Here is a 22,376-nt window from a genome sequence, read left to right as displayed (position 1 = left end):
TGTTTGGCGGGGGGGGGGGCGGGGGCAGAGTCCCCTTGAGGCTTTGACAGGCTCTACCAGGCTGTGCCGTCCACAGAATCCACAGAATCCACACGACTTTGACACGCGCGGGATTCCGTCCCTTGGAGATGTGTCCCGGCCCGCCCCACTTCGCGCACGGACAGCGATTCACGCTTGGTCATGTCCCTCAGTAAACAGCATCAACAATCCCGCGTTCCCGAGATTCAGCTTGGGGACCCTGGCATTGCCCGTGCACATCTGCTGCCGACACGCGTCCCAGCCACGACGCAAGAAGGGAGTTCACTTGCTTCGCATGCGCTTACTTGTAACTACAGCACTGCAAGAATGTATGCATCACGTTTTGCTGCGTTCAGCGTGAGCATCCACTTGGGGGTCCTCCCAACAGCTCATATCATACATGTCACGCTTCCGCCCCTTCCTCATAGAAGGCCCCGTCCAGGCGTGCATGCAACATCCTAACGCTTGCGTCCAGTTCTACAGCTGCTAGGCATGCGCACCTTAAAACCCCTGGGCCCTTCAGAATCTGTCGAGGCCAGCAGCTGCCCCAAAGCGGCCCGGAGGCCAGGCCATGGAGATGAAAATGAAATCGTCACCGCCGTCAACACACTGTAATGGCCACTGCACCCCCACCCCCACCCCCACCGCCTTTGCTACTCACTGGCTTTCATGACAACGCGTCCCAGCCACGACACAGGAATGGATTTGCCTTGCTTCATATGCGCTTACTGTGGCACTGCAAGACTGCATGCATCACGTTGTGCTGCGTTCGGCGTTGGGATCCACTTGGGGGTCCTCCCGACAGCCGTCATGGCATGCTTCCGAAAGGCCGAAACCCCCGCCAATCAATCAAGTTTATAGAAAACTTCCTTGTCCAGAATGCACACCTTGCATGCTTGCGGCAAGCTCTGAATAAATTATCAATCTAGATAGTAAAATGGACCCCTCAGAGTTTGTCGACGCCAGTCCCTAGACGGTCCACAGGTCAGGCCGTGGAGTTAAACCGTCACCGCCTCACCGCCGTCACACCGCCGCCACACCCACCGCCGCCACACCCACACCCACCGCCTGTGCTACTCACTCGCTTTCATGACAACGACATGCCTTTGCTCTTGTCACTAGTGCTATTGCTGTTATCGCTGCCGCTGCTGCCGCTCTTGTCGGCGGCTTTATTGGTGGCTGTCCGAGCCAAGTGCTTCATGACGACGCCGCGGCGTGAGATGCGGTTGCGAGCCCAGTAGTCCACTCGTAGGGCGGCGTATGTGTTGACAACCGCCAACCCCACGTAGATGCACATGATGACGTAAAAGATCTGCGCGTGCGGCAGCAGTGCGCGCGTACATGCGGTTGTTAGTTGTCAGTGGCGTGTGAGGGTTCGTCCAGATTCGTCCCAACGCAGAAAATACTCACTGAACAAAAAGTATGCGGTATTGATTCCCTTACTGTATGTTCTGCGGAAATGCACTGGGCTGTGGCCAAGGCCGTGGCTCCAGTCCCCCTTGTCGTGTCCCACACAGTGTATGCCCCACACCGTCGGTGCGCTACCTCGCAGCCAGCCGTTCTACTGTTTACCCACGTAACTCAGTACGCATGGGGATTGAGGGCTTCAAACTAAACCTAGCACCCGACCTCTGGCTCCTCGCCTGTTGGACGCCTATCTGTCTGTTGCCTACCTTGGGCGGGTACTTGTAGTGTGCGTAGATTAGCACGCCCGCTAGCATGGACAGGAACGACCCCACAAACGCCACATAGCTGCGGTGTGGCAGCAGGGCGGTCAGCAGGAGGTCAGGAGGTCAGGAGGTCAGGAGGTCAGGAGGTCAGGGAGGGTGGGTGGGTGGGTGGGTGGGTGGAACAGGTAAAGGGGGTGGGCGTGGGGGGTGGGGCGAAGGGGTGGGGATTTGCAAGATGCAGGAGGGCAATAACAACAACCACGTGTTTAACTAACTGCGGTTGCAATTCGCAATGAGGTGGTGGTGCCGCAGGGAGGTTGCATAGTCATGTACGTTCATACACCCTGGTGTGCGCGTACGGTACTAAGAGGAGTAGAGCATTATTACCGGTAGTGATGCAGGTAGGGGGGTTGCGGCGGGTATAAGGGTGAAAGGTAGCGATGGGGATCATCCACATGCGTCCGACGATGACGGGGCCCCTTTCCCTACATGCGTACATACTACGCACCGGCCCTTGCTCGTCCAGCTAGCTAGCTAGCCAGGTGACTAGATATGCTCATCATCACTATCATCCCCTCCCCCTCCCCCTCCCCCTCCCCCTCCCCCTCCCCCTCCCCCTCCCCCTCCCCCTAACGGTGATGGGCCCTGCACCGGCCCTGGCACCGCACCCTATGCACTGGTGTCGCTAGCTACCCATTATCACTAGAATCACCACTCACATGGCTTCCGAGTACCAGGCAAAGTTGTCCACGTAAGCCAGGATGTCCTCGGGTGTGGCCAAGTAGTCCAGGGTGGCCATCATGCCCCTGCACGTGGTACAAGGGGCGCGGTGGTGAATGTGGTGGTTGTGGTGGTGGTGGTGGTGGTGATTGTGGTGGTGATTGTGGTGGTTGTGGTGTCTGGGCCATCATGCCCCTGCACACCATCCACACATACATGGGGTGTGGCGAGTGGCGGGGCGGGGTGTTGGTCGGGGCCAGGCAGAGGATGGCTGGCGTGTGGCCATCATGGGCCCGCCATGCTGCCGCGTACGGTGCTGTGTGTAATGTACGAAGTGTGTACGGCGGGCGGGGCCGGCGGGTCGCCGATAGCATGGGTGGCATGAGGTAGGTGGGATGGCTGGTGTGGTGTGGACTGGCGTGAGCGCACCACACGGGTGTGGGGTGGCTCGCTCGGGTGGTGCCCGGATGCCTTGCATGCGAATGCTGATCCAGACAGAACCTGGTGGCGGCCGATTTTGAGCCCGCCGAGCCCTGCTGCCTGCCGCGGACTAGTCACACGGTGTCGTGCGCACATCCCTACCTACCCATGCAAAGCAAGCAACACACACGTCACGCCTTCCCAACCGACGCACGCGCGCACGCACATGCACTCGCATACTCCACTACCCGACTGCGTGCGTGCATGCGCCTTCGCGCACGCAAGCTGCGGCCCCGCCCCCTTCACGTGGACAGCGGGCCACGCTCGCGCACTTACACACACGTGTGTATGTGTACGTGTCACCCGCCCGATGCAGCTCTATCCCTTCCCCCCCAGCCCCACCCCGCACGTACGGCAAATGACTCATGGCTCACATGGTCGTCATGATGACCTGCATGCATGCACGTGTGTTGATGATGAGGCAGAAATCGCATGGCAGCACAAAACCGAGATCACAATTGAAGGGTTGGAAAGAAAGCGCGCCCTTATAACCGTCGCTTGTTACCAGCGTTAGCCTGTTTAATAATCAATACTCTTGACTGCACAGCCATGAATAATACTGCCGCCCTTGCTCCGTCCCCACGCGCAAGCACACGCCCACGGTCACAGCAGCCACGGTCACAGCAGCGCTGCCATTTTCCGTCCCCCGGTATCCACTGACCCGTCCTACTCCGAAGCTAGGTACCCACCCACCCACCCACCCACCCACCCCGCCTTCTCACCCACCACGCCTCCTCACCCACCCCCAGCAAGCTACTCACCACGAACGACAGGATCAGGGAGCTGAAGAACAGCACAACGTAGGCCTGGGGTGAGGGGCGGGGCAAGATAGAGGCGCGGCACATTCCACATGTAATGAGTGCAAGCACGAGCACTCAGGTACCGGTATTGCAGTATGCTAGTGCTGGAGGCGCGACAGAATGGTACTTGGTAAGTCCGGGAATCAAGACGTGGTGAAGAGCAACCGTTACCCGCTTACTACCGTACCTACCGGCCCGTTGATTGGTCGTTAGTTGCCAACTGGTGCATGCATGCCGCATCTTACAATACGGTACGTAAATACCAGCTAACAGTCACGCACACGCACACGCACACGCACACGCACACGCACACGCACACGCACACACACGCACACACACCTGCACGCGCGCGTCGGTGGCGTCATCGGGCCCGGGGGCAGAGGTGACCGTCGGCATGGTGAGCGCCTGTATGTGGCGGTTGGGTGGATGGTTGGTTGGTGAGGTGACCCCCCGCCCGAACCCTCCTGCGGCGGCGGCGTACGGGCGTACTGTCCTACGTGCCGTATGTGCTCCCCTCCCCATCTGCACCCCCGCCCGTACACCGCAGCTCAGTACGGCTCACTCATTGACCCCCTGCGCCCGCCCTCTGACACACGCAACGCGCGCCATCGGCCAGCAGCCAGCCCCGCACACACCGAGAAGAGGGCGCTGATGAGCGCGAGCGTGCCCCAAATGTACTTTAGCCGCTCCTGTGTTGTAGTGGTGAGCGTCAGCAGGGGAGCGAGATAGAAAGGAGACCCAGTCAAGCAAACTGAAGGGAGAACGGGGCGTGTGTGAACACACACACGTTGCGGAATTTGCATGGCTCCAATCGGGCAATCCCTTTTTATGCTGCTTAGTCCTAACACATCCAGGCGCAGTCACGCACCTCAGCGTACTATCTAAGCCCGCAACCACACATGCTGGCCCTTGCTAGCTCCCCACCGCTGGGGTTTATGCGCACGTGCTGAACGTATACGTATCACGCAGCCACTATCGAGTTTGGGACTGCCATTCTGGCCCGGCCGTGGCCCCACCCACATTCGCACAACCATGTTCAACTCATACACTTTTGTGAACAACGCCGTGTGTGTCGCCGCTATGTTCCGTGTTAACGTTCCAGCACACATGAACCCAAGAGCAAGGGAGTGCACGTGCGATACGTACGTACGACGTACCTTTACTTGCTCCGGAGATGTGCACCTGGCGAGGGCGCCCCAGTAGCGGCCCGCGAACATGCCTCGGATGACCTCACTGCATGGTTAAGCCAGGGCACACGGGGTGGGCGGCCGCGTGTGTTGGGAGAGTCGGGGTGACATGAAAGGCACACACGTGGCGCGGCCATGACAGTCGGAAAGTATCAGTTAGGTCAAGGTGGCAAGTGCTGTGGAAAATCCACGCGTAATGAGTCCATACACACACCTTTGCGGCACGTCAATGGCATCAAAAGGCGCTGTGCCTGGAGCGCACACACGAGCACACATGGACATGCGGGGCTCCATATCTCAGACTGTTTGTGCATCCGCAGTGGAGCCCGTTGCTCACCCTCATTAGTCGCTGCTTGTAACTTGGGCTCGGTAGGCGTTGTTGGGAGAATTGGGACAACGCGAACAGAACTTCTAAACTTCTCTGCCCCTGATGCGCTTCTGTGTTGCTCCATTGTTGCTAAGCCACTTGATAGGAAACAATGACAACTAGAAGTTGCTGTTTTAGACAGTCTGTGTGAGACTTTCTAACTCCGGGACGCCGGGGAATTGATGAGAGCAGAGGCAATCACTCTCCTAAGAATACATGTCAAACAACAATTACTTACATTCTCAGACAATTGCTGGTTACTCTGGAGCCGCGATCGTAATCCGGACATGCACGGTGCCCGCGGCCCCCGCCCGTCCCCGCCCTTTCGCGCGGCCCGCACGGGCCGCTGAAATATAAGCTAGGTACGCCACAACCAGCCAGTCAACATGTTGGATCGTGCCTCATGTACGAACGGCAAACTCCCTCTGCCCTGCTCTGCCCCCGCCCGTAGGCCCCTGTCGGCTTTCACTCATGCGTCGCTGTGTGCGCCCTTCCGCCTTCTGTTCCATAGCGCGTGCTCAGGGGCACCCCTACCTGCGTGCGCCTGTGAGTCGGCTTTGCGACCCCGTCATACTCATGCGCACACGGCATGGTATGCTGACATGCCCTAACAGCCCTGAATCGTCCCGAATCGTCCCGTATCGTCCCAGGCTCCCAGCAGCCAGCACGCCATGCCGGTGATGCAGCCAGGGGTGGGCCAGGGATGAATGCATTTATCTGCTTTGTTTCTGCGTTTTGCGTTCTATTATTGCTGGCTCTTGTCTGACACCAGGGGCAACCTTCTTCTTTGGGACTCCTTTGATGTGACCATGTCTCGACGCAATGGGCGCACCTCGCGCCGAAACGGCACGCAACCGTGAGTGAGCCGCGAGGACGCTACGTTGCCTGTATGGCTGAAGGCGCCAGTGAGCGGAGCTTTGCATCTAGGGCCTTTGGGAGAGAGAGGGGGAGAGCTTGGGGAAGAGCGGGAAGCGGTAGCGAGGGTTGGCGTGAGGATGGGGATGAAGGAGTTTGGACAAGGTTTGGATCCTAGCGTGGCCCTGCCAATTCTTCAGTACTCTCCTCGTCGGAGAATCCCTAACCCAACCGTGGAAACATCCAACAATGTGGTCATGTGAATCGTGCACGCACGGAATGCGCATTGCACAATCCCCTTGCAGCACACAGCAACTTGAAGTCTGTTCCTGTTTTGGAATCATGCCCCCCCCTTGACGCTTTTATCTTCAGGACCCAAGAGCATGGCTAGCATGTCTGCGTCCACGTTTGCATCCGTACAGGATTCGAACCCCCACGGGCCCCCTACGGGCCCACGGCACCTGCGCTTTCAAGCTCGTGCCCCAGGCGGAGGGCAGGAAACAAGTGCGGGACCCTATGCCCCAAAATCCCCGGGGACTCCCCTCGTAAGGACGACCGATCCCCCCACGGGCAAAACCTTGTTGTTCGGGGGGTAAAAACATCGCCATTAGACACCGCTGTGCCATCGGCGGTCCTGTTCTGAGACTTCAATCACGCGGGATCCACGCGCGGGAGCTTATCCTGGGAAATCCCCTCGACCCAGCCCACCTCTCGTTCAACTCATCTCATCGCCATTTGATGTATGGTCAGCATGCATCAGCAGCCTTGCTAAACATAAATTCATGCGCACCAGCGCTTCAAAGCCCCGCCACCTCAGTTCGCATGTGTCGACATGTGCCGAGGTGTCTGCGCCAAGACGCGCATTCGGTATTGGCCCTCCCGCGCTTCATTTGTGCTTGTTACGTCATAAAGTGCACATATGAACGTCGTGGTGCTGCATTTGGCCCCTAGTTCTGCTTGTGGGGCGCTTTCCGAGATTCGCAAGGATGGACAGTGAAACCCGGAGGTGGTCGGTGTGCCGGTGTGTGTGTGTCCCAGGGGGGGGGGGAGTCAATTGGGGCTACGCGCGCAACGATCGTAGAGCTGACAATAAAGTAATGCCATACTCAGCAGAGGCTGTATGAAGGGACCCCCGCAACGATGGAAGCGACAAAGAATGTTGCGATGTGCGTCTTGCACGCACAGTCGATAGATGAGCTCGTCGTGCGGGCCACCGGGCCCAAGCTTGAAGTGCTTGTGGCTATGGGACGCCAGTTATGCCCACTGCTGGGCGCTGACGCTCGTTCTGGATTTGAGCTCGGCGAGCCGCTGCGCCTCTACCAAACTTCACCGACAGCTGGTGGAGAGCGGCAGCTTTTTGACACCGGCGATTTCAACATCGATACATGCGTGTGGGATTCATGGAGTGCCTCGGTCTATTTTAAGTCAGGCTACGCAATCTTCCGGCTCGTGGGCGACGAGGTGACCCTCGTCGCTGGAGACCCGAACGAGCGCGGGCATCGGGATGGTCCCGGGCCCGCCGCTCGGTTCCTCCCCATGGGAGTTTACATTGCGCAGCTGGCCTCTGACGGCGCGGGCAGTATCATCTTTGCGGAGGGGCAGCGCTACGTGCGTCGCATCCAGCTGCCAACGGCGTGGCGCGCCGCTGCGCCACCGCCCACGGCCGCGGCTGGCGACAACATCAGCAGCGGCGCTGCCGCCGGCGAGGCCGTTGCTGCGGATGCCGTTGCACAGGTCGACACGCTGCCCTACCGCGCACCAGCGCTCGTGCACAGCGCCGTGTGCCTGCTGCCGCCGCAGCAGTCGTCAGCTGCTACTGCTGCTACTGCTGCAGCTGATGCTGGCGCCGCAGCTGACAGTGCTGTGACCGGCGCTGCTACTGCCGCGGCGTGCGCGAGCGGCTGGCTGGTACTGGGCACGCAGACCGCCCTCTACCGCGTGCCGCTACCGCTGCCCGCTGCCGCTGCGCCTGCACCGCCGCCTGCACCGCCTGCACCAGCAGCCGCGGCTCCTGCGGCGCCGGCCGCCGGCCGCGCAAGGGCGGCTGGTGCACGGGCAGCGGCGTGGGGGGCGCCTGGCGCCGGGGCGGCAGTGGCAGCGGCAGCAGCCGCAGCGGCACTTCCGCAGCAGCAGCAGCAGCAGCAGCTGCCGCTACCACTGCTTTCAGGAAGCGACGGTGCGGCTGGAAGCATGGACGGCCGGGGCCCAGACGCGCGATTCTGTTGCTTTCATGGCATTACGGCCGACGCCGCCGGCCGCATCTACCTGGCGGACGCGGTGCAGCACGGCACCATGTCGCGTCGGCTGCGACGCGTTTCGCCTGACGGCACCGTCGAGACGCTGGTGGCGATTCCGGCGGTCTGCTGGTTCCCCACCATCCTGCCCAACGGGTGAGGTGATGGGAGTGCCGCCGCCACCCGTCGGCGCTGTCTGGGGTCGGTCGGGCGGTGGGGAAATGTCAGGGCTGGTGGGCACGGCTGGTGGGGCTGTACCTTGAAGTGCCAGATCAGCCGCACTGGGGGCATGCCACCGGCGAGTGCCGTGCAGATTGTCACTTCAGGTCGCATTGTTGGCTGGTCGGGCTGGTGTGGGCTGGTTCTGGGCCTAATTGGATCTATCTGGGGTTAAAAATGCCTAATGACCTGACCCATCTCCCTCTTCCCTCAAGAATGCGCCCTTGGAACCCAGTCGTTGGCCTTGGGCACATACCGTAACCAACTCCCTTTCCTCCCCACCTCATCCCTCACCGCTCCCCACAGCTACCTAGCCATGGGCTCCAACAACCAGCTCAAGCTCTTGGACCTGGGGCTGCAGCCGCTACTGCCGCAGCTACTGCCGGCGCCAGCTTCAGCAGCAGCAGCAGCAGCAGCAGCAGCAGCCGGGCCGCCGCCGCGCAGCCTGCCCGCAGACCTGGGTGCGCTGCTGGAGGACGCGCAGCAGCCCGGCGGCGGCGGGACTGCAGACCTCACGCTTCGTGTGGGCGAGCGGCGCTTCCACTGCCACCGTGCCATCCTGTCCGCGCGCTGCGACTACTTCAAGCAGCGCCTGGCGGCGAGCGGCGGCTTCGCGGACGCGCGCGCGGCGGAGCTGGAGCTGCCGGACGCGGACGCCGACACCTTCGCGCTGCTGCTGCGATGGCTGTACACGGGCGACACGGACGTTCCGCTGGAGCAGGCGCGCGGTGTGGCTGAGCTGGCGGACCGGCTGCTGCTGCCTGAGCTTTGCGCCCGTGCATTGGACGTGGTGGCGGCATCCGTGGACGCGGCGGCCATCGTGGACAGCCTGCTGTGGGCCGCGGGCTGCTGCGAGGCGCGTGGCGGCGGCGGCGGCTTTGGCGGCCTGCTGGCGCGGCTGAAGGAGTGGTACGTGTCGCACCACAAGGCCGTGGCGGCGGAGGCGGGAGTCAGTCGCGCCAGGCTGGCTGCGGAGGCGCCGCTGCTGATGGTGGAGCTGATGGACGCCGTGCTGAGTCAGCCGGACGGGGGAGACCGGAAGCGGCAGCGCGCGTAGGTGGGTCAGGTGAGGCGGCTTGATAGTTTCTAGATAGTGGCGAGAGCGTTGCAGTGTTATAGGTCATGATGGGGATGGGATGCTGGTGGTGGTCGTGGTGGCGGCGGGTGGGTGCTACCCGGGTGTGCCGTACTGCGCGGATGTGTGTGTTTCAGCGTTGGCAGGGTGCCACATGCTGCCATGTTATGTCATGCGTGCTGTGGATGTTAGGAATGCAGCGGTGAATGTACACCTAGCCAAAGGGGTTCTGGGCTTTGGTTCTGGGCTTTGGCGAAGTAGACATTATGAAGCACAGCTTGCAGGCAGCTGGAAGAGGCCAGTAGGAACTCGAGGGGGCTGGCGCTACTTGTGTCGGCGGGCATCTTCGGAGCTACTTTAATGGATTCTGGAAGGAACTGTTGCAGGTTCTTACTGCATAGGTGCGTACGCATGTGCTTAAGAGTATTGAATTGGAGATTGGGATGTGACGAACAGCAGGCTTCAGTCTGCCACACCGTGGTGCATACAATGACTCGGGCTGTACTTTCTCACGATTGCAATACACGATATGGCCGTCTATGTGTGTGTGTCCGTGTGTGGGGTTTGGGGCGGGGCGGGGAGAGCTTTGCGTGGGGCTCTACTTCACACGTGCGTTGACCCGGTGTCACTCGGTGCGTGCGCATGACGCTGGGTCAACCCTGGCTTGTGTAAGCGGTCAGGAAGGTTGAGTGGACTGGGTGTGAACAGTGCGCTGATAGCACACGATTAAGTAGCAGAGCGTGTCCACGCAAGCCAACAAAAGCTTCGGCTTCCTCGCCCTTCCAACCCGCGTTGCCCATCTCGCGAGCTTCGCCTTCTATTCTTGGCGTTTCCACTTAGCTCACATCCACAGCGCCCAAAGTAACATACTAACCATTGGTTGTATACCTGGCTTATATGCAGGCAGTTTAGTCCACGGCCTGGGAACTTCATCCATTCGCCGTCTCAGGAAAATGGTGGAGACGACGCTCCCCGAGTCTGCACATCTTGATAAAGCAACATGTGTCAATGCTTTTGAGCGTGCCAGCAGCGGAAAGGCGGCCAGCGCCTCGGCAAGAATTACAGTCGACCGCTTGCGCACACGCGCGGCTGCGAGCGCGCTATCCTCAGCAACAGCTGATAGCTCGAGGACTACAAGCAGCACAGCCCTGTCTGGTCTTGAGTTGGAATGTGAGACCTCAAAGGCGAAGGCCGCGAAGCCGCTGGTGACCGGCCTGAGAGCCGAGGAGGTGGAGGCCTGGCAGCGCTTTCCATTTCTCAGGTAAGGCATGACTAGCATTGCACAGCCTCTCATCGGTCTGTGTGCTCTGGGGCCCGTTCAGCGAAAGGCGTTTGTGAGGAATTCCGCGACTGATACCGCTTTCCGCCAAACAGGCACGGGTATCGGCGAGGTGGAAGCTACTGGGAGTGCCTGATGAGCCTTTTCACGCTGCACAATGAAACGGTTAATGCGTGGACGACGTTCCTGTCCATTCTGATGGGCCTGCTGCTCTTTGCCTCGACCGCCAGCAGCCTGAGCTGCAGCTGGTGAGTGTTACGTGACATGAGTGAACCACATAGCTACCGGGGGCCGCATTTACTCATAGGCCTGCTGAGGCCTCAGGCTGGCCAAGCAGACAGCACTTCACACTTTTCACTCCGGTCGCGCTGGAACACAGGTTGGACTTCTCGCCTTTCTTCGCGGCGTGGATCGGCCAGACGCTGCACGGGCCGCTGTCGTGCGGCTACCATACGTTCATGTGCATGGTGGGTATGGGGTATGGATATGTTGATTGGCACGTGCTTTCGACGCCGGCGCACCGCCGGATTTGCCTGCACCTGCCTTCACCGGACCAAGCACTGCGGTGTGCAACCCAAAGACCCCCCCCGCCGCGCTCCCATGCCCTCACAGCCCTCAGTAGCCCGGCCTAGACTCACCTTCCCCCTGCTTCCATCCCCCCTTCCACTGCCCACACAACGTCCGCACTCGTCACCCCCACACACCCTGCTCCCCTTCAACCCGCCTGCACCTCCCCTCCGGCCCCCTCCGCCACCCCTCCGCGCCCCTGCAACATTCTCCCTCCGCCTCCCTCTGGCGCAGTCTCCCGTTGTGGCCAACCGCTGGCGCAAGCTGGACCTCACCTTCATCCTGGTGCTCAACACCTGTGCCACCTACGCCCTGTCCTACTTCACCTTTGGGCTGTGGTTGTCACTGGCATGGACGGCAGTGGTGGCGGTGGCGGCGGGCATGGGCATCAGTAGTGTGCAGGTGGGTGGGTGCGTGGCGGGCGTGGAGGAGGTAGTGGGCGGGGCGTTGACGGTGGCGGTCTTGGTGGTAGAGGTAGAGGTTTTATGGGGTGGTGGCGGCTGTGGACGTGGGAGGGGCTAGGCAGTGGCGGGCAATGAGCTGGGGTGGGGTGGTTAATACCGGCCCAAACTCAAACCAAACCAAGCTCAAACGAGCGGGGCACCGGTATAGGGGCACGAGGGGCCTGCGTGCTGGGACGGCGGCCCTGAGCTGACTGACGGGCGATGTGGGTTCTGTGGTAGGCAGGCGGCGCGGTGACCGGAGGTGTGGACGTGGCGGCACGTGGGTTGGCTGAAATGCGCCCCCGCGGGGCGCGGGGCTTGGACGGCGGCGTGTGGTGGTGGGGGGGGCGGCAGGGCACTGACCGTGGCCTGTACCTATCCTTACAGCCCATGCCCCGCACCTCTCCTGCTTCCCTCACTTCCGCAAACCTCCCCTCCACCTCCACCTCCACCTCTGCTGCCCCATACTATTTCTGCCTCCTCTCCTCCCCACACAGGCGCTGCAGCCCAAGCAGCAGCTGGACCGGCGGCGCATCATCGGCATGATCGGCCTCACCAGCCTGGGCTACTACCTGCCCGTCACGGCGCGGGGGCTGCTGGCGCTGGCGCTGCAGGTAGACGCGGGGTTGGGGCTGGAGGGGTGGGGCTAGAGGGGTGGGGCTGGGGGGGTGGGGCTGGAGGGGTGGGACTGGGAGGGGTGGGGCTGGAGGGGTGGGGCTGGAGGGGTGGGGCTGGAGGGGTGGGGCTAGAGGGGTGGGGCTGGAGGGGGGGGGGTGGGGCTGGAGGGGTGGGGCTGGGGGGGTGGGGCTGGGGGGTTGGGGCTGGAGGGGTGGGGCTGGAGGGGTGGGGCTGGAGGGGTGGGGCTGGAGGGGTGGGGCTGGAGGGGTGGGGCTGGAGGGGTGGGGCTGGAGGGGTGGGGCTGGAGGTGCGCGGTGGTCGCTGGGTTTGACCCGAAGCTGCTGCCATGGGCATTTGCAGGGCAGGGAGGACGGGCGCAGCGTGCAGGGCGCTGAGATTGATGCTTTTGCAGTGGGCAGGGGACGCCCGCCTACACAGCTATGTGGCGCAAAGCACAAACAACCCGTGTAAGCTGCCCGGCGCCAAACGGCAGTGCACCCAACCGCACAAGGCGCCAACCAGCCGGCGGCCGGCCCCACTGCCGCACTGCCGCACGGACACCTTACCCCTTCCGCCCGCCTGCCCCCGCCCATCCCTTTCCCGGTTTCCCCCGCCTTGCCCGCCCGGCCTGCAGCGCAAGGTGTGGCCCGAGCTGGGCATTGCGGCGGTGATGCTGGGCTGCCACTTCCTGGGGGCGTTGGTGTACGCCACCCACTGGCCGCAGCGCTTCTTCCCGGGCGTCTTCGATCTGGCGGTGGGTGTGAAGGAAGGGGCTCGGCTGCCCGGCTCGTAACGTGCTCTCTTTCCCAGCTGACAGTGCCGACGGCCGCAAGTGCTTTCCGTAGCGCGGAGGGCGTAGCGCTGTGGTTTGCGGGAGCCGCCGGCCTGCTCCCGCACTGGACGCGCTCGCTCATACCGATAGCCGCCACGCTGCTCTAGCCGTGCCATCCGATACGGTATGCTGCTGTGCGCGCTGACTCTGTGCTGCCCCCCTCCTGTCCTTCCCTTCCCGCCCCCTCCCGCCTCCCGCCTCCCGCCTCCCCTCCCCTCTCAGGGCTTCTCGCACAACCTGATGCACATTCTGTGCTTCACGGTCTACAACTGCGCCTACCCCTACCTCTCCTACCTCTACAGGTGCGTTTGTGTTTACGCAATGCGAGCACCCCATGTGTCTGCACGTGCTGCTGTTCTTCCCCATCTCGCGCTCGCCCCCGTTCCGAACCTGCCTCTTGAGCCTCGACAGCATCCTACATCTGTCTCACGCATTGTTGCTTACTACTGGCTACCAGCCTGTGCTCTGAGCATCCTTGCCGTCCATGCAACCGCTGCCCTTGCTTGCCGTCACGCACCGCAGTCAGCGCGCCGACTGGTGGGCCCTCGTGGCGGAGCTCAGCGGTCAGGCCTCGGCAGCGCCTGGAGCAGCGGGCGGCGCCGCAGCAGGCATGGACATGGCCCGCATGGGCATGGGGCTGGGCATGGGCGGGGCCGCGCTGGGCTCGGCTGCTGCGTACTGAGGTGCGTGCGGCGCGCAGGAGCTCTGCAGTGGCGGCGGTCGGGCTAAGGTGTTTCATTAGTGGGCCGCATTCGTTGCCGGCGGCTCAGCATTGTAATAGTTGCTATCGTTTTATGGCGGCGTCACGGTGTGCAGCTGCCACGGGCTCGCGGCGGCGCTGGGCTGGCCAGGCGGCGCCCGAGCTACACGGCTGTGCGTGGCCGGTGAATAAAGAATGTCGCTTGCAATTATGGGGTTGTTTCCTCGAGCAAATGTCGCTTGCACCGATGGGGGACGCGGTGGCGGCGTGACATGCGAGCCTTGGGGGATAGATGGGGAGCGACGCGCCGCGACGCTAAACTTTGATTCATTGTTGCGGGCAGGGGGTGGGCAATCCCGCGCCGCTGCCTGAGTGTATTAGTACTGCGGCTGAACAGAGTGGGCGTCTGCGCATGGTGGGCACGGAGCCAACGCAGCTGCGGCCCCCGGCATTCGGGGGGCATGCTGGCGTGGGTTCGCTCGTCGCACAGAAAAGATACAACGATGTCTAGCGCCTGGCGTTGCCGGGAACACGCAACGTTACTGCTGGATTTGTGGGCTCGAGAGTTCGCTTAATTATGGGCACGCAGGCACGATCCAGAGAGTAGATAGGAGCTCGAGTGGGCGCGGCGGTGAAGACCGCTGCTGCTCCGTCGGTGTGTGCACGGGCCCTGGTTGCCCGCCCCTTGACTGACTGATGGAGTTCCAGGTGGGCTTATTGATGTGACGAGGCGCGCAGCAGGATGTCTATGAGTGCCATGCGCGGTATGAAGATTGCAACAAACAATTACTGGATATGACAAGCGAAAGGACTGGACCGTGGTGGGACCTGAGCTATGATCAAGTTGGGTGGTGGATGCTTTGGCGAGAGCTGAGGGATGGCAGCGCAAGCACGCTGCCCTTCAGAATAGTTACTTGTGATGCCGAGCTGTGGCCAGCCCTTACTTGCAACGGCGGGAGGTTGGCACTGCTGCTGATAGAGCTGTGAGTGTGGGAGGGACGTCGACTCGTGACTTGCCGTATTACGTCAACAGAGGGGAGAGGTGCCGGACGCGGTGCCGTGGCGAGATCCAACGCGCGGGAAGCATGGCGTATTCATGACGATCCGTGCATGGTCTGTGTCAATCTAGGCCTTGCCGGATGCTATTTGCTGGCGGATGCCGCGAAACGTTGAGACGTGAGCGCCGGGAACAACAACCGTGCGTGGTCGAGGGGAGCGAGCCTGTCTACACGAGGCAAGAATTGTGGATGCGACTAGCATAAGGGAACCAATGGTACTGCGCTTTTAATGACTCGTAGCATGTTGGGTTGAGTGAGAATATGAGAGGGCGTCACACAGCGTTTGCGGTGATGTTCCTTGAGGACCTGAGCAGCGTGCCTGGCCGTGAGGGGCTAGGCTTGGCAATAGGGGTACTCTCGTCTTCACGGGTATCATGCCCGCCCTGATGCCCGCCAGGACATGATCGTGCCCGGCTTTGCGACCGCGCTCTGCAGGGTGGCTATCGCATTCGTGGCCAGGGTAGCTGTAGCGGAATTCAAAGCGCAGGGGCAGGTCGGGTCAGCATCCTTGTCAGAGGTCCTGCGTTGCGAGGAAACGGGCCCCCAATGTCTTGACTCAGCCCCGGGATCCGAGTAATACCGCTCTGCTTGCCACCCACATGAACGTTGTGCTCATAATAAACGTGTCTCATTTCCATAGGGTAGAGTTTTACGCGCCGGGCTCGAACCCCACATTTGTAACACGTCTGCGCAAAAATCACAGTGCTAAGAAATGGCGAAAACTCACATGAGCATTACTCTTAACCTCGAGGCAAGCGATAGCGCAACAACGAACGTCCAGCAGCAGGCGCCTGTCAAAGTTTCTGAGGCAGCGAGGCTGGGTAAGCGCGTACTTGAAGATGAGTATGGGCTGGAGGTCGCGTTGGAGGGCTACAAAGCCCCACGTCAACGGCAGGCAAAGCAGTTTCGGACTCCGGGCGATGGCGAGCAGCAGGTCGTGGAGCGTGGCAGCAGCCAAGGCAGCAGCCTGGAGTTGATCTCCACCATACCAAACATGGGACTACTCAGTCTGTACGCGGAGGACAAGATGCACTCCTTGTTGTCGCAGATGTCAGCGCGGATGCTTAGCCAGAAGCGCCAGCACAGCGACGACGCGCACCTGGAACGGCAAATCAACAAGTTTATCGCCCGTGGAGGCCTAGCCAGCCTGCGGGATGAGTTCCCCAACGAGTGCGCGATATTGGAGTCCTTCGACAAAATGAAGAGCCTGTTTGTGTGAGGTGGGTCAAGAGTTGGAGTTGGATGGGGAGGGAGGGAGGGTGAGGGTCGGGTTGGCGTAGGAGCTGGACACCCTGCCGGGGGGCGGGGTGGCTGGGGGGAAGGCAGGGCGGGCTTGCGGGCGGAGACGAAAGAGATTGCAGCAAGGATACGGTAGCCAGTCTGGGACCATGGGATGACATCAAATTTGTATGGCCAAGGAAGTGGGCCCAGCCTGTCGGGTGGGCCCAGCCAGCTGCAACTGACATCGCGGTCTGGGAGCCTTCCAGCACGGCAGCACTCTAAATCAGGAAGCCGTGCCAGCCCACCTACAGTAGCCGCAACCTGCGTGCACCAGCCAACCACTTAGCATAGGGGTATGCTCAATTCTTCCCTCATTCCAAGGGCACTGACGACGCCAACCCCCACTTGCCTGCCCGCCCCAGCAGCCCCCAAGTGCCAGCGGCATGTGGGAGGTGGCGCGCGCTGGGACCACAAGCGGCATGGGGCGCCTGCTGGTGAGCTGGCGTCAGCTGAGCTAGCAGCCATCCAAGTTAGAAAGGCATTAACCCACCTAGCGCTGCAACCTGCGTGCACCAGCCAACCACTTAGCATGGGGATATGCTCAATTGTACCCTCAACCCAAGGTCGCTGACGCCCACTTGCCTGCCCGCCCCAGCAGCCCCCAAGTGCCAGCGGCATGTGGGAGGTGGAGCTGGGACCACAAGCGGCATGGGGCGCCTGGAGAGCTGGCGTCAGCAGCTGAGCCAGCAACAGCAGGCAACCATGTGTTTGAGGCAGTGTCCGGCACTGCAAGGAATGCGCTGCGCCATGATGCGTAGCAATGCTTGGACAACAATGCCAGCTTTGCTGGATGGGGCCGTAGCTCGGGTAAGGCCCAAGCGGTGCTCGGTTCGGGCGGTCTCGACGCTTCGGCGCTTTGGTGGGCGCTTCGGCGGTACATGTGGTCCGGGCGTTCTGGGTCCAGGTGTTCTGCTGGGTCCGTTGTCATGGCGTGAAGCTGTGTGGGGTCAATATGTATGGTGCCAACCGCCATGCATGGGGAGGCGTGTTGGGTGCACGGGCACGCAGGCGCACGGGAGGTGAGGGCTTCATCCCGCCTGCAGCATGGCGCAGCACGCAGCACACGCTGGGCTTTGCGGGAACATGCAGGGTTTGGCCAACTAACGATGCGCACCAGAAGGCAACCCCTGCTGCGCTCAAGGGCTTTTGTGTGACTGGTGGCTACTGCTTGTGCAGTAGCAGCAGTCGTTGCATGAGGCTGCTGTTCGCACGCAGTGCCCTCGGCTGGATAGGCTGCAGGAATGAGACATGGTGTGCTTGACTGCCGTGGCGGCGAGAGAGTACGGCCGGCAGCGCCTGTATGCGTGCCATGATGCGGACACACGTTAGTTTAATAGCGCATGAGGGCGCCTGTTACCGTGACCGGAAATAAACTCGCGGGGCGTATGTGGCCATTGTTATCGTAAAAGCCAGTTGCAACACGCGCGTGACTGATGAATGTGCGTGTTGCGTTTTTTCAAGCACGTCCATAATGAAAGGTCCGTGACTCATGAAGCCAGCACACACGTGATGATATCGTTCCGCTGTGGCTGGGGTGGAGCCTTCGTCAATACGGTAACAACGCTAGCTATGATGCCGGAGCCCGGAGGAATGACGGGATGTACAAGGTTGAACCGCTGGTGAGGTAGCAGCCTTCAGGCCTAGCTGCATGCACCCAGACGTTGTTGTGTGTAAGCCTCTGTTCGTGCTTTACTGCTTCCAAGACTCTCTCGCTACAGCTGCGTGAAACGAAAGATAGTCGATGCGCAGCTTGGGGAAGTCCTCGTGCTGCTTGCGCAAGCTCCAATTCCGCCTCCCTCCTCCCACCCTCACACTACTCCCGCACACCCCATCCCCACACACCCTGCTCCCCTTAACACCGACTGCACCTCCCCTCCGGCCCCCTCCGCCCCCCTCCGGCCCCCTGCAACACTATCCCTCCGCCTCCCTTCGGCGCAGTCTCCCGTTGTGGCCAACCGCGGGCGCAAAGCTGAACCTCACCTTAATCCTGGTGCTCCACACCTGTGCCACCTACGCCCTGTCACAGGGTGAAGATAAAGCCATGGCATCTCCCGTCGATTATTTGGCTGCCGTTTCTTGGCTGCCGCTTCTCCGACCGCTACACAGGGTGCCCGCCAGGCGTGGTTCAAGTGCCAGCGGGGCTGCCAGCGCTCTCGCCGGGTTCGTGCCGAGTTGAAGCAACCTCCCTGAGCCTCCTCGCGGCCTGCAAATCAGTATTGATAATACCAATACAGTAGGCATATTCTTCAAGCCTGCTAGCGGAACTAGTAAGGCCCTCTGCGCAGAAGTTCGGCAAAGGCTCCAGGGCCCATTCCGTCTCTCTCCCGAGCGAGCTTTGACGCGCGGCCCGCGACTGTTTCTTTCTCTCACCGAGGTGGTCAGCAGGTAGGCAAATTGCATTTTCTTTTATTCATTTAGGTCCTTGAGAACTCCGCTCACAGCTTTCTCTTGTCTGCGCGCAGAGATGGCGAACAAACGCAAGGGTGGCACGTCGGGTAACAAGTTCCGCATGGCCCTGGGTCTCCCAGTGGCCGCGGTCATGAACTGCGCCGACAACACGGGCGCCAAGAACCTGTACGTCATCTCGGTGGTCGGCTGGGGCAGCAGGCTGAACAAGCTGCCCGCCGCCGCCTGCGGCGACATGGTCATGGCTTCCGTCAAGAAGGGCAAGCCCGATCTGCGCAAGAAGGGTAAGCTTCAGCGAGAGCGGCGGGTCGGCTGCGGCGGCCGCCCGGCAATTCGGGGTGCTTGGCGCGGCAACGAAGTGCAAATGCAGCGGCGACTAAGCTACTTGGATGCATAAATAGCAAATGGCTTACGGCGTCGAGGGCCACTCGGGCCACGGAAATGTGGCGCATGGGTGCTCCTCGCGCTCGCGACTGGGATTAGCAGTGCCTCGTCGGCGTAGCTAATCTGGCGTGTCGTGCGTGCTGGTGCGCGCAGTGACCCCGGCCGTGGTCATCCGCCAGCGCAAGCCCTTCCGCCGGAAGGAGGGTGTCTACATCTACTTCGAGGACAACGCTGGCGTCATCGTCAACCCCAAGGGTGAGATGAAGGGCTCGGCCATCACTGGCCCCGTGGCCAAGGAGTGCGCCGACCTGTGGCCCCGTATCGCCAGCGCGGCCAACTCGATCGTCTAAAGGTGAGGCGGGGGTTCGGAGGGACTAGGGGAAGAGTTGGACGCCAGAGTGGGGCGGGTTTTCGGGCCTCTGACATGCGCGCGTGCCTTCCCAAGCACAACTCACCATCTGACTCGCATGCTGACGGTCCTCTGTGTCCCTTGGCCCTTGCGCGCAGATTCTGCACGTGTAACGGTCCGCCTGTGAGCTTTCCGGTCCCGACCCTCGCTCCCGTTCATCGCGCTCGGCGCGGCAGCAGTTGTAGCGGACAGCAGCAGCGGCAGCAGGGGCCCTGCCAGCACGAAAGGAGTAGCAGCCTGGGGCGGACACTGTCAGCAGAGCCGGCAGCCGGACTGTTTGAGGTTACTCAGTGCCAATTGCAGCATTTGAGCTGCCTCCAGGCAGCGGCGGCAGCAGCTGGAAAGTGTGGCCAGTGGCGGTTTGGATCAGCATGACTGTGACGTGCTAGATAACAGCAGCGGCAGGCAATGAAGCATGCAGAATAGCGAGGAACCGGGAGGGTTGTGAGGAGTGGACGAAGGGGCAAGCGGCTCTGCCCATCGCGAGCGAACCCGCAACAGCGAGGGCACTCAGCCCGTAACGCGCAAGTGCCCTCCACCAAACAGCAGCAGCAGCAAGAAACGCAAACAGCTGGGAGCATGTCTATTTCTGCGCGTGTGGCATTGCAGGTGCTTGCCTTGGACCCGTGCGGAGGGAGCATACGTCTGCGGCGAAGCTGCGCCTGGGCGGCTGCGTCGCTGTATCATACGGTACGTGAAGCTGTGAGGGCATCGCGATGGCTTTGGTCGGGGTGGTACTTTGCTCTGGTGATGAGGGAAGCTGCAGCTTGAGTTTTGGGCGGCAGTGCTGGCGACGCGACGCCGTGCAGCGTACCGGCGCAGCGCATGCGGCACCCACGCCGTGCCCAGGCCGCAGCAGTGCCAGCAGCTTGTGGGTGTGTGGTGATCAGGCGGCAGTGCGGGACGCGCAACAGCCGGCGCCTCCCTGCCGCGCTCCCTGGGGAGGGCGCGGTCGTCACGTGAGCAGGCCGGTGCCGGGCTACGTGCAGCAGCTCCCGCTCGGACATCAGCCACTCAGGAGTTGCCGGGGCACCGGCAGCAGGCCAACACCGGAATCTCCGGACGCTTGCGGAAAGACAGGGCGGGGCAAAGGGCTGCAGTGCACCAGCAGGTTCCGGGCGCTGTCGGGCTGCGCAGCAGCCGTCGCGACATGGGTACTTCGGCGCCAGCGAGCAGCCTTCGCAGCTGCATGCTCTTCTACCGGCTGCCGGCCCTCGCAGCACCATCGCTGCGGCGGCCGACGGCGCGGGTGGGCCCTGCAAGGTCTGTGCATAGCAGTCGGCTGCTGCTGCAAAGCCGCCGGCACAGCGTGCAGTGTAGCAGCATGCATGGCGGCAGCAGCAGCAGCCGTGTGGGTAGCCCGGGTACGGCAGTGCAACCGCCGCCTGGCGAAGATGCTCGGCCCAGCAGCAGCCGGCGCCTTGTGCGGCCTGTCTCACTGACACATGCACGCAGCGGGCTTCTTATCGCGTTGGTCAGGAAAGTGCGGAGTTACCGAGCTCGATGGCCCACGGCTCGTTGACACGACTGTTGGCGGTGCTGTTGAAGCATCAGTCGTGCATGGGCGCGTCTTCGTGTTCATCTAATGGAACCGGCTGTGCTTAAACCGTCATGCACAACCGATCTGCGGGGTAGTAACCAACAGCCTCTCCAGGCGTGACATCGCTTTCTGTCATCGGTTTCTGTGCCTTGTGCCATGAGTTGTGACGTGCTGTGTGCCCTTAAACATTTGTGGCGTGACGGCTGGGTGTAGTGCCCGAAGCCCTGCGTGTGTTGCGTGCGTTTTTAGGACGTGTGCGCTTCCAACTGGCCGATGATGAGATGTATACAATATGGCTTAATCTTTGCTTACCCCTCGGGGAATGCTGAGAAACGTATGCGTCTGAGGCCTACATGAGTTAGTGACGTGCTAATCTGCATCGTTCACATTTACAACGCACACACTGGTGTATTGCGTGAGTGCCTTTGGAATCTACACCCGCACATCATGTTTCTGCCCGATGATGAGATATGAATACATTATGGCTTAATCTTTGCTTACCCCTCGGGGGATGCTGAGAAACGTATGCGTCCGAGGGCACGATTGAGCACGCCATGGAAACATTACGCATGCCTGCATCTTGAGCACCAGTGCTCGGCCTGACCTGGCCTGGCATTCCTCACGCACGTGTTTGCAAACCGCGCCGGCTCCGGCGAAGTGCAGGATGAGTTGCGCTCGTTTGCCCCGAATGCGTAGGAACTGGCAGTGCGTACGGAACACGCACATGCAGGGGGGGCCCTTGGGACGATGACCTGCCCCTGGTGGCCCTCGGCCCCACGAGAAGGGCGTCATGTAACACCATGGGGGCCTGTGTAACACGCACGCATTTTCTGCGTTTGCGGCTCTTCACTGTACTGAACGACACAAAGGGCCGAACGGCATCCGGGGGTCAACCTGATTCAACCACAGCAAACGCCGTGACAGGGCAAGGGAAGCGAGTATCAGCTGAGTCCCAAAGATTCACAAACTGCGCCCAGCCAATGGCACATGAAAGTTCGTCGCGCCTGGCCGCCCGCGCTGATAAATGAAAGGGGTACAGAGATTGCATCGGTTACTAAAGGGACCTGCTGATGCAGTACAGAGCAAGTGCCGTGGTCCCGGGCGCAGGAACAGTGCTGTGCAGGTGACACAAACCCTGGTGGTGTGTTCTGCAACTGGTGCCGTCTCCCGGACCGCACGACCATCCTGTCTCATCACGCGTAGGCCGATCGAGCGGCGGCCATGTCGGAGTGGC

General features: G+C 61.5%; 4 protein-coding genes across 5 annotated transcripts; 3 read left to right on the top strand and 1 right to left on the bottom strand.

Moving 5' to 3' along the window:
* Window positions 1-3: 3 nt before the first annotated feature.
* Window positions 4-5,455, bottom strand: CHLRE_04g211650v5 (uncharacterized protein). Of its 2 annotated transcripts, none has more exons than XM_043061600.1 (10): window positions 5,213-5,455; window positions 5,090-5,126; window positions 4,846-4,921; window positions 4,324-4,377; window positions 4,028-4,093; window positions 3,650-3,694; window positions 3,263-3,279; window positions 2,408-2,494; window positions 1,692-1,770; window positions 4-1,330 (listed from the first exon to the last, which is right to left on the bottom strand). In XM_043061600.1, exons 1-10 carry the CDS (start codon window positions 5,325-5,327, stop codon window positions 1,106-1,108), a joined length of 801 nt encoding a protein of 266 aa, XP_042925175.1. In that variant the 5' UTR covers window positions 5,328-5,455; the 3' UTR covers window positions 4-1,105. The 2 variants fall into 2 exon arrangements, with proteins under 2 accessions (XP_042925175.1, XP_042925174.1); XM_043061601.1 differs by having other exon boundaries at window positions 313-1,330.
* Window positions 5,456-7,225: 1,770 nt separating this feature from the next.
* Window positions 7,226-10,309, top strand: CHLRE_04g211700v5 (uncharacterized protein). Its single transcript, XM_001698674.2, has 2 exons — window positions 7,226-8,487; window positions 8,857-10,309. Exons 1-2 carry the CDS (start codon window positions 7,340-7,342, stop codon window positions 9,605-9,607), a joined length of 1,899 nt encoding a protein of 632 aa, XP_001698726.2. The 5' UTR covers window positions 7,226-7,339; the 3' UTR covers window positions 9,608-10,309.
* A 46-nt stretch (window positions 10,310-10,355) lies between these two features.
* CHLRE_04g211750v5 (uncharacterized protein) lies at window positions 10,356-15,681 on the top strand. Its single transcript, XM_043061602.1, has 8 exons — window positions 10,356-10,886; window positions 11,000-11,152; window positions 11,284-11,371; window positions 11,706-11,873; window positions 12,412-12,528; window positions 13,167-13,286; window positions 13,587-13,666; window positions 13,887-15,681. The coding sequence occupies exons 1-8, from the start codon at window positions 10,579-10,581 to the stop codon at window positions 14,044-14,046; spliced, it is 1,194 nt and encodes a 397-aa protein (XP_042925173.1). The 5' UTR covers window positions 10,356-10,578; the 3' UTR covers window positions 14,047-15,681.
* Window positions 15,682-18,435: 2,754 nt separating this feature from the next.
* CHLRE_04g211800v5 (ribosomal protein L23) lies at window positions 18,436-19,727 on the top strand. The gene is made up of 4 exons (XM_001698671.2): window positions 18,436-18,788; window positions 18,866-19,093; window positions 19,347-19,545; window positions 19,701-19,727. Exons 2-3 carry the CDS (start codon window positions 18,868-18,870, stop codon window positions 19,541-19,543), a joined length of 423 nt encoding a protein of 140 aa, XP_001698723.1. The 5' UTR covers window positions 18,436-18,788; window positions 18,866-18,867; the 3' UTR covers window positions 19,544-19,545; window positions 19,701-19,727.
* The last annotated feature ends 2,649 nt before the right edge of the window (window positions 19,728-22,376 follow it).

Source organism: Chlamydomonas reinhardtii, chromosome 4 (genome assembly GCF_000002595.2).
Source record: "Chlamydomonas reinhardtii strain CC-503 cw92 mt+ chromosome 4, whole genome shotgun sequence".
NCBI classification, from domain to species: domain Eukaryota; kingdom Viridiplantae; phylum Chlorophyta; class Chlorophyceae; order Chlamydomonadales; family Chlamydomonadaceae; genus Chlamydomonas; species Chlamydomonas reinhardtii.
This window is presented reverse-complemented; position numbering and strand designations above follow the sequence as displayed.

What these genes read in the sequence shown, in the direction of transcription:
- CHLRE_04g211750v5 (XM_043061602.1), top strand. Translation starts at nt 10,579, where the DNA reads ATGGTGGAGACGACGCTCCCCGAGTCTGCACATCTTGATAAAGCAACA. An exon ending in TGGGCATCAGTAGTGTGCAG is followed by an intron (nt 11,874 to 12,411) that starts GTGGGTGGGTGC and finishes CTCCCCACACAG; the next exon opens with GCGCTGCAGCCCAAGCAGCA. An exon ending in CGGGCGTCTTCGATCTGGCG is followed by an intron (nt 13,287 to 13,586) that starts GTGGGTGTGAAG and finishes CTCCCCTCTCAG; the next exon opens with GGCTTCTCGCACAACCTGAT.
- CHLRE_04g211650v5 (XM_043061600.1), bottom strand. Translation starts at nt 5,327, where the DNA reads ATGGAGCAACACAGAAGCGCATCAGGGGCAGAGAAGTTTAGAAGTTCT. An exon ending in ACAAGCAGCGACTAATGAGG is followed by an intron (nt 5,127 to 5,212) that starts GTGAGCAACGGG and finishes TGTGCGCTCCAG; the next exon opens with GCACAGCGCCTTTTGATGCC. An exon ending in GCCTGGTACTCGGAAGCCAT is followed by an intron (nt 1,771 to 2,407) that starts GTGAGTGGTGAT and finishes GCCACACCGCAG; the next exon opens with CTATGTGGCGTTTGTGGGGT.
- CHLRE_04g211800v5 (XM_001698671.2), top strand. Translation starts at nt 18,868, where the DNA reads ATGGCGAACAAACGCAAGGGTGGCACGTCGGGTAACAAGTTCCGCATG. An exon ending in GCCCGATCTGCGCAAGAAGG is followed by an intron (nt 19,094 to 19,346) that starts GTAAGCTTCAGC and finishes TGGTGCGCGCAG; the next exon opens with TGACCCCGGCCGTGGTCATC.
- CHLRE_04g211700v5 (XM_001698674.2), top strand. Translation starts at nt 7,340, where the DNA reads ATGGGACGCCAGTTATGCCCACTGCTGGGCGCTGACGCTCGTTCTGGA. An exon ending in CCCACCATCCTGCCCAACGG is followed by an intron (nt 8,488 to 8,856) that starts GTGAGGTGATGG and finishes CGCTCCCCACAG; the next exon opens with CTACCTAGCCATGGGCTCCA.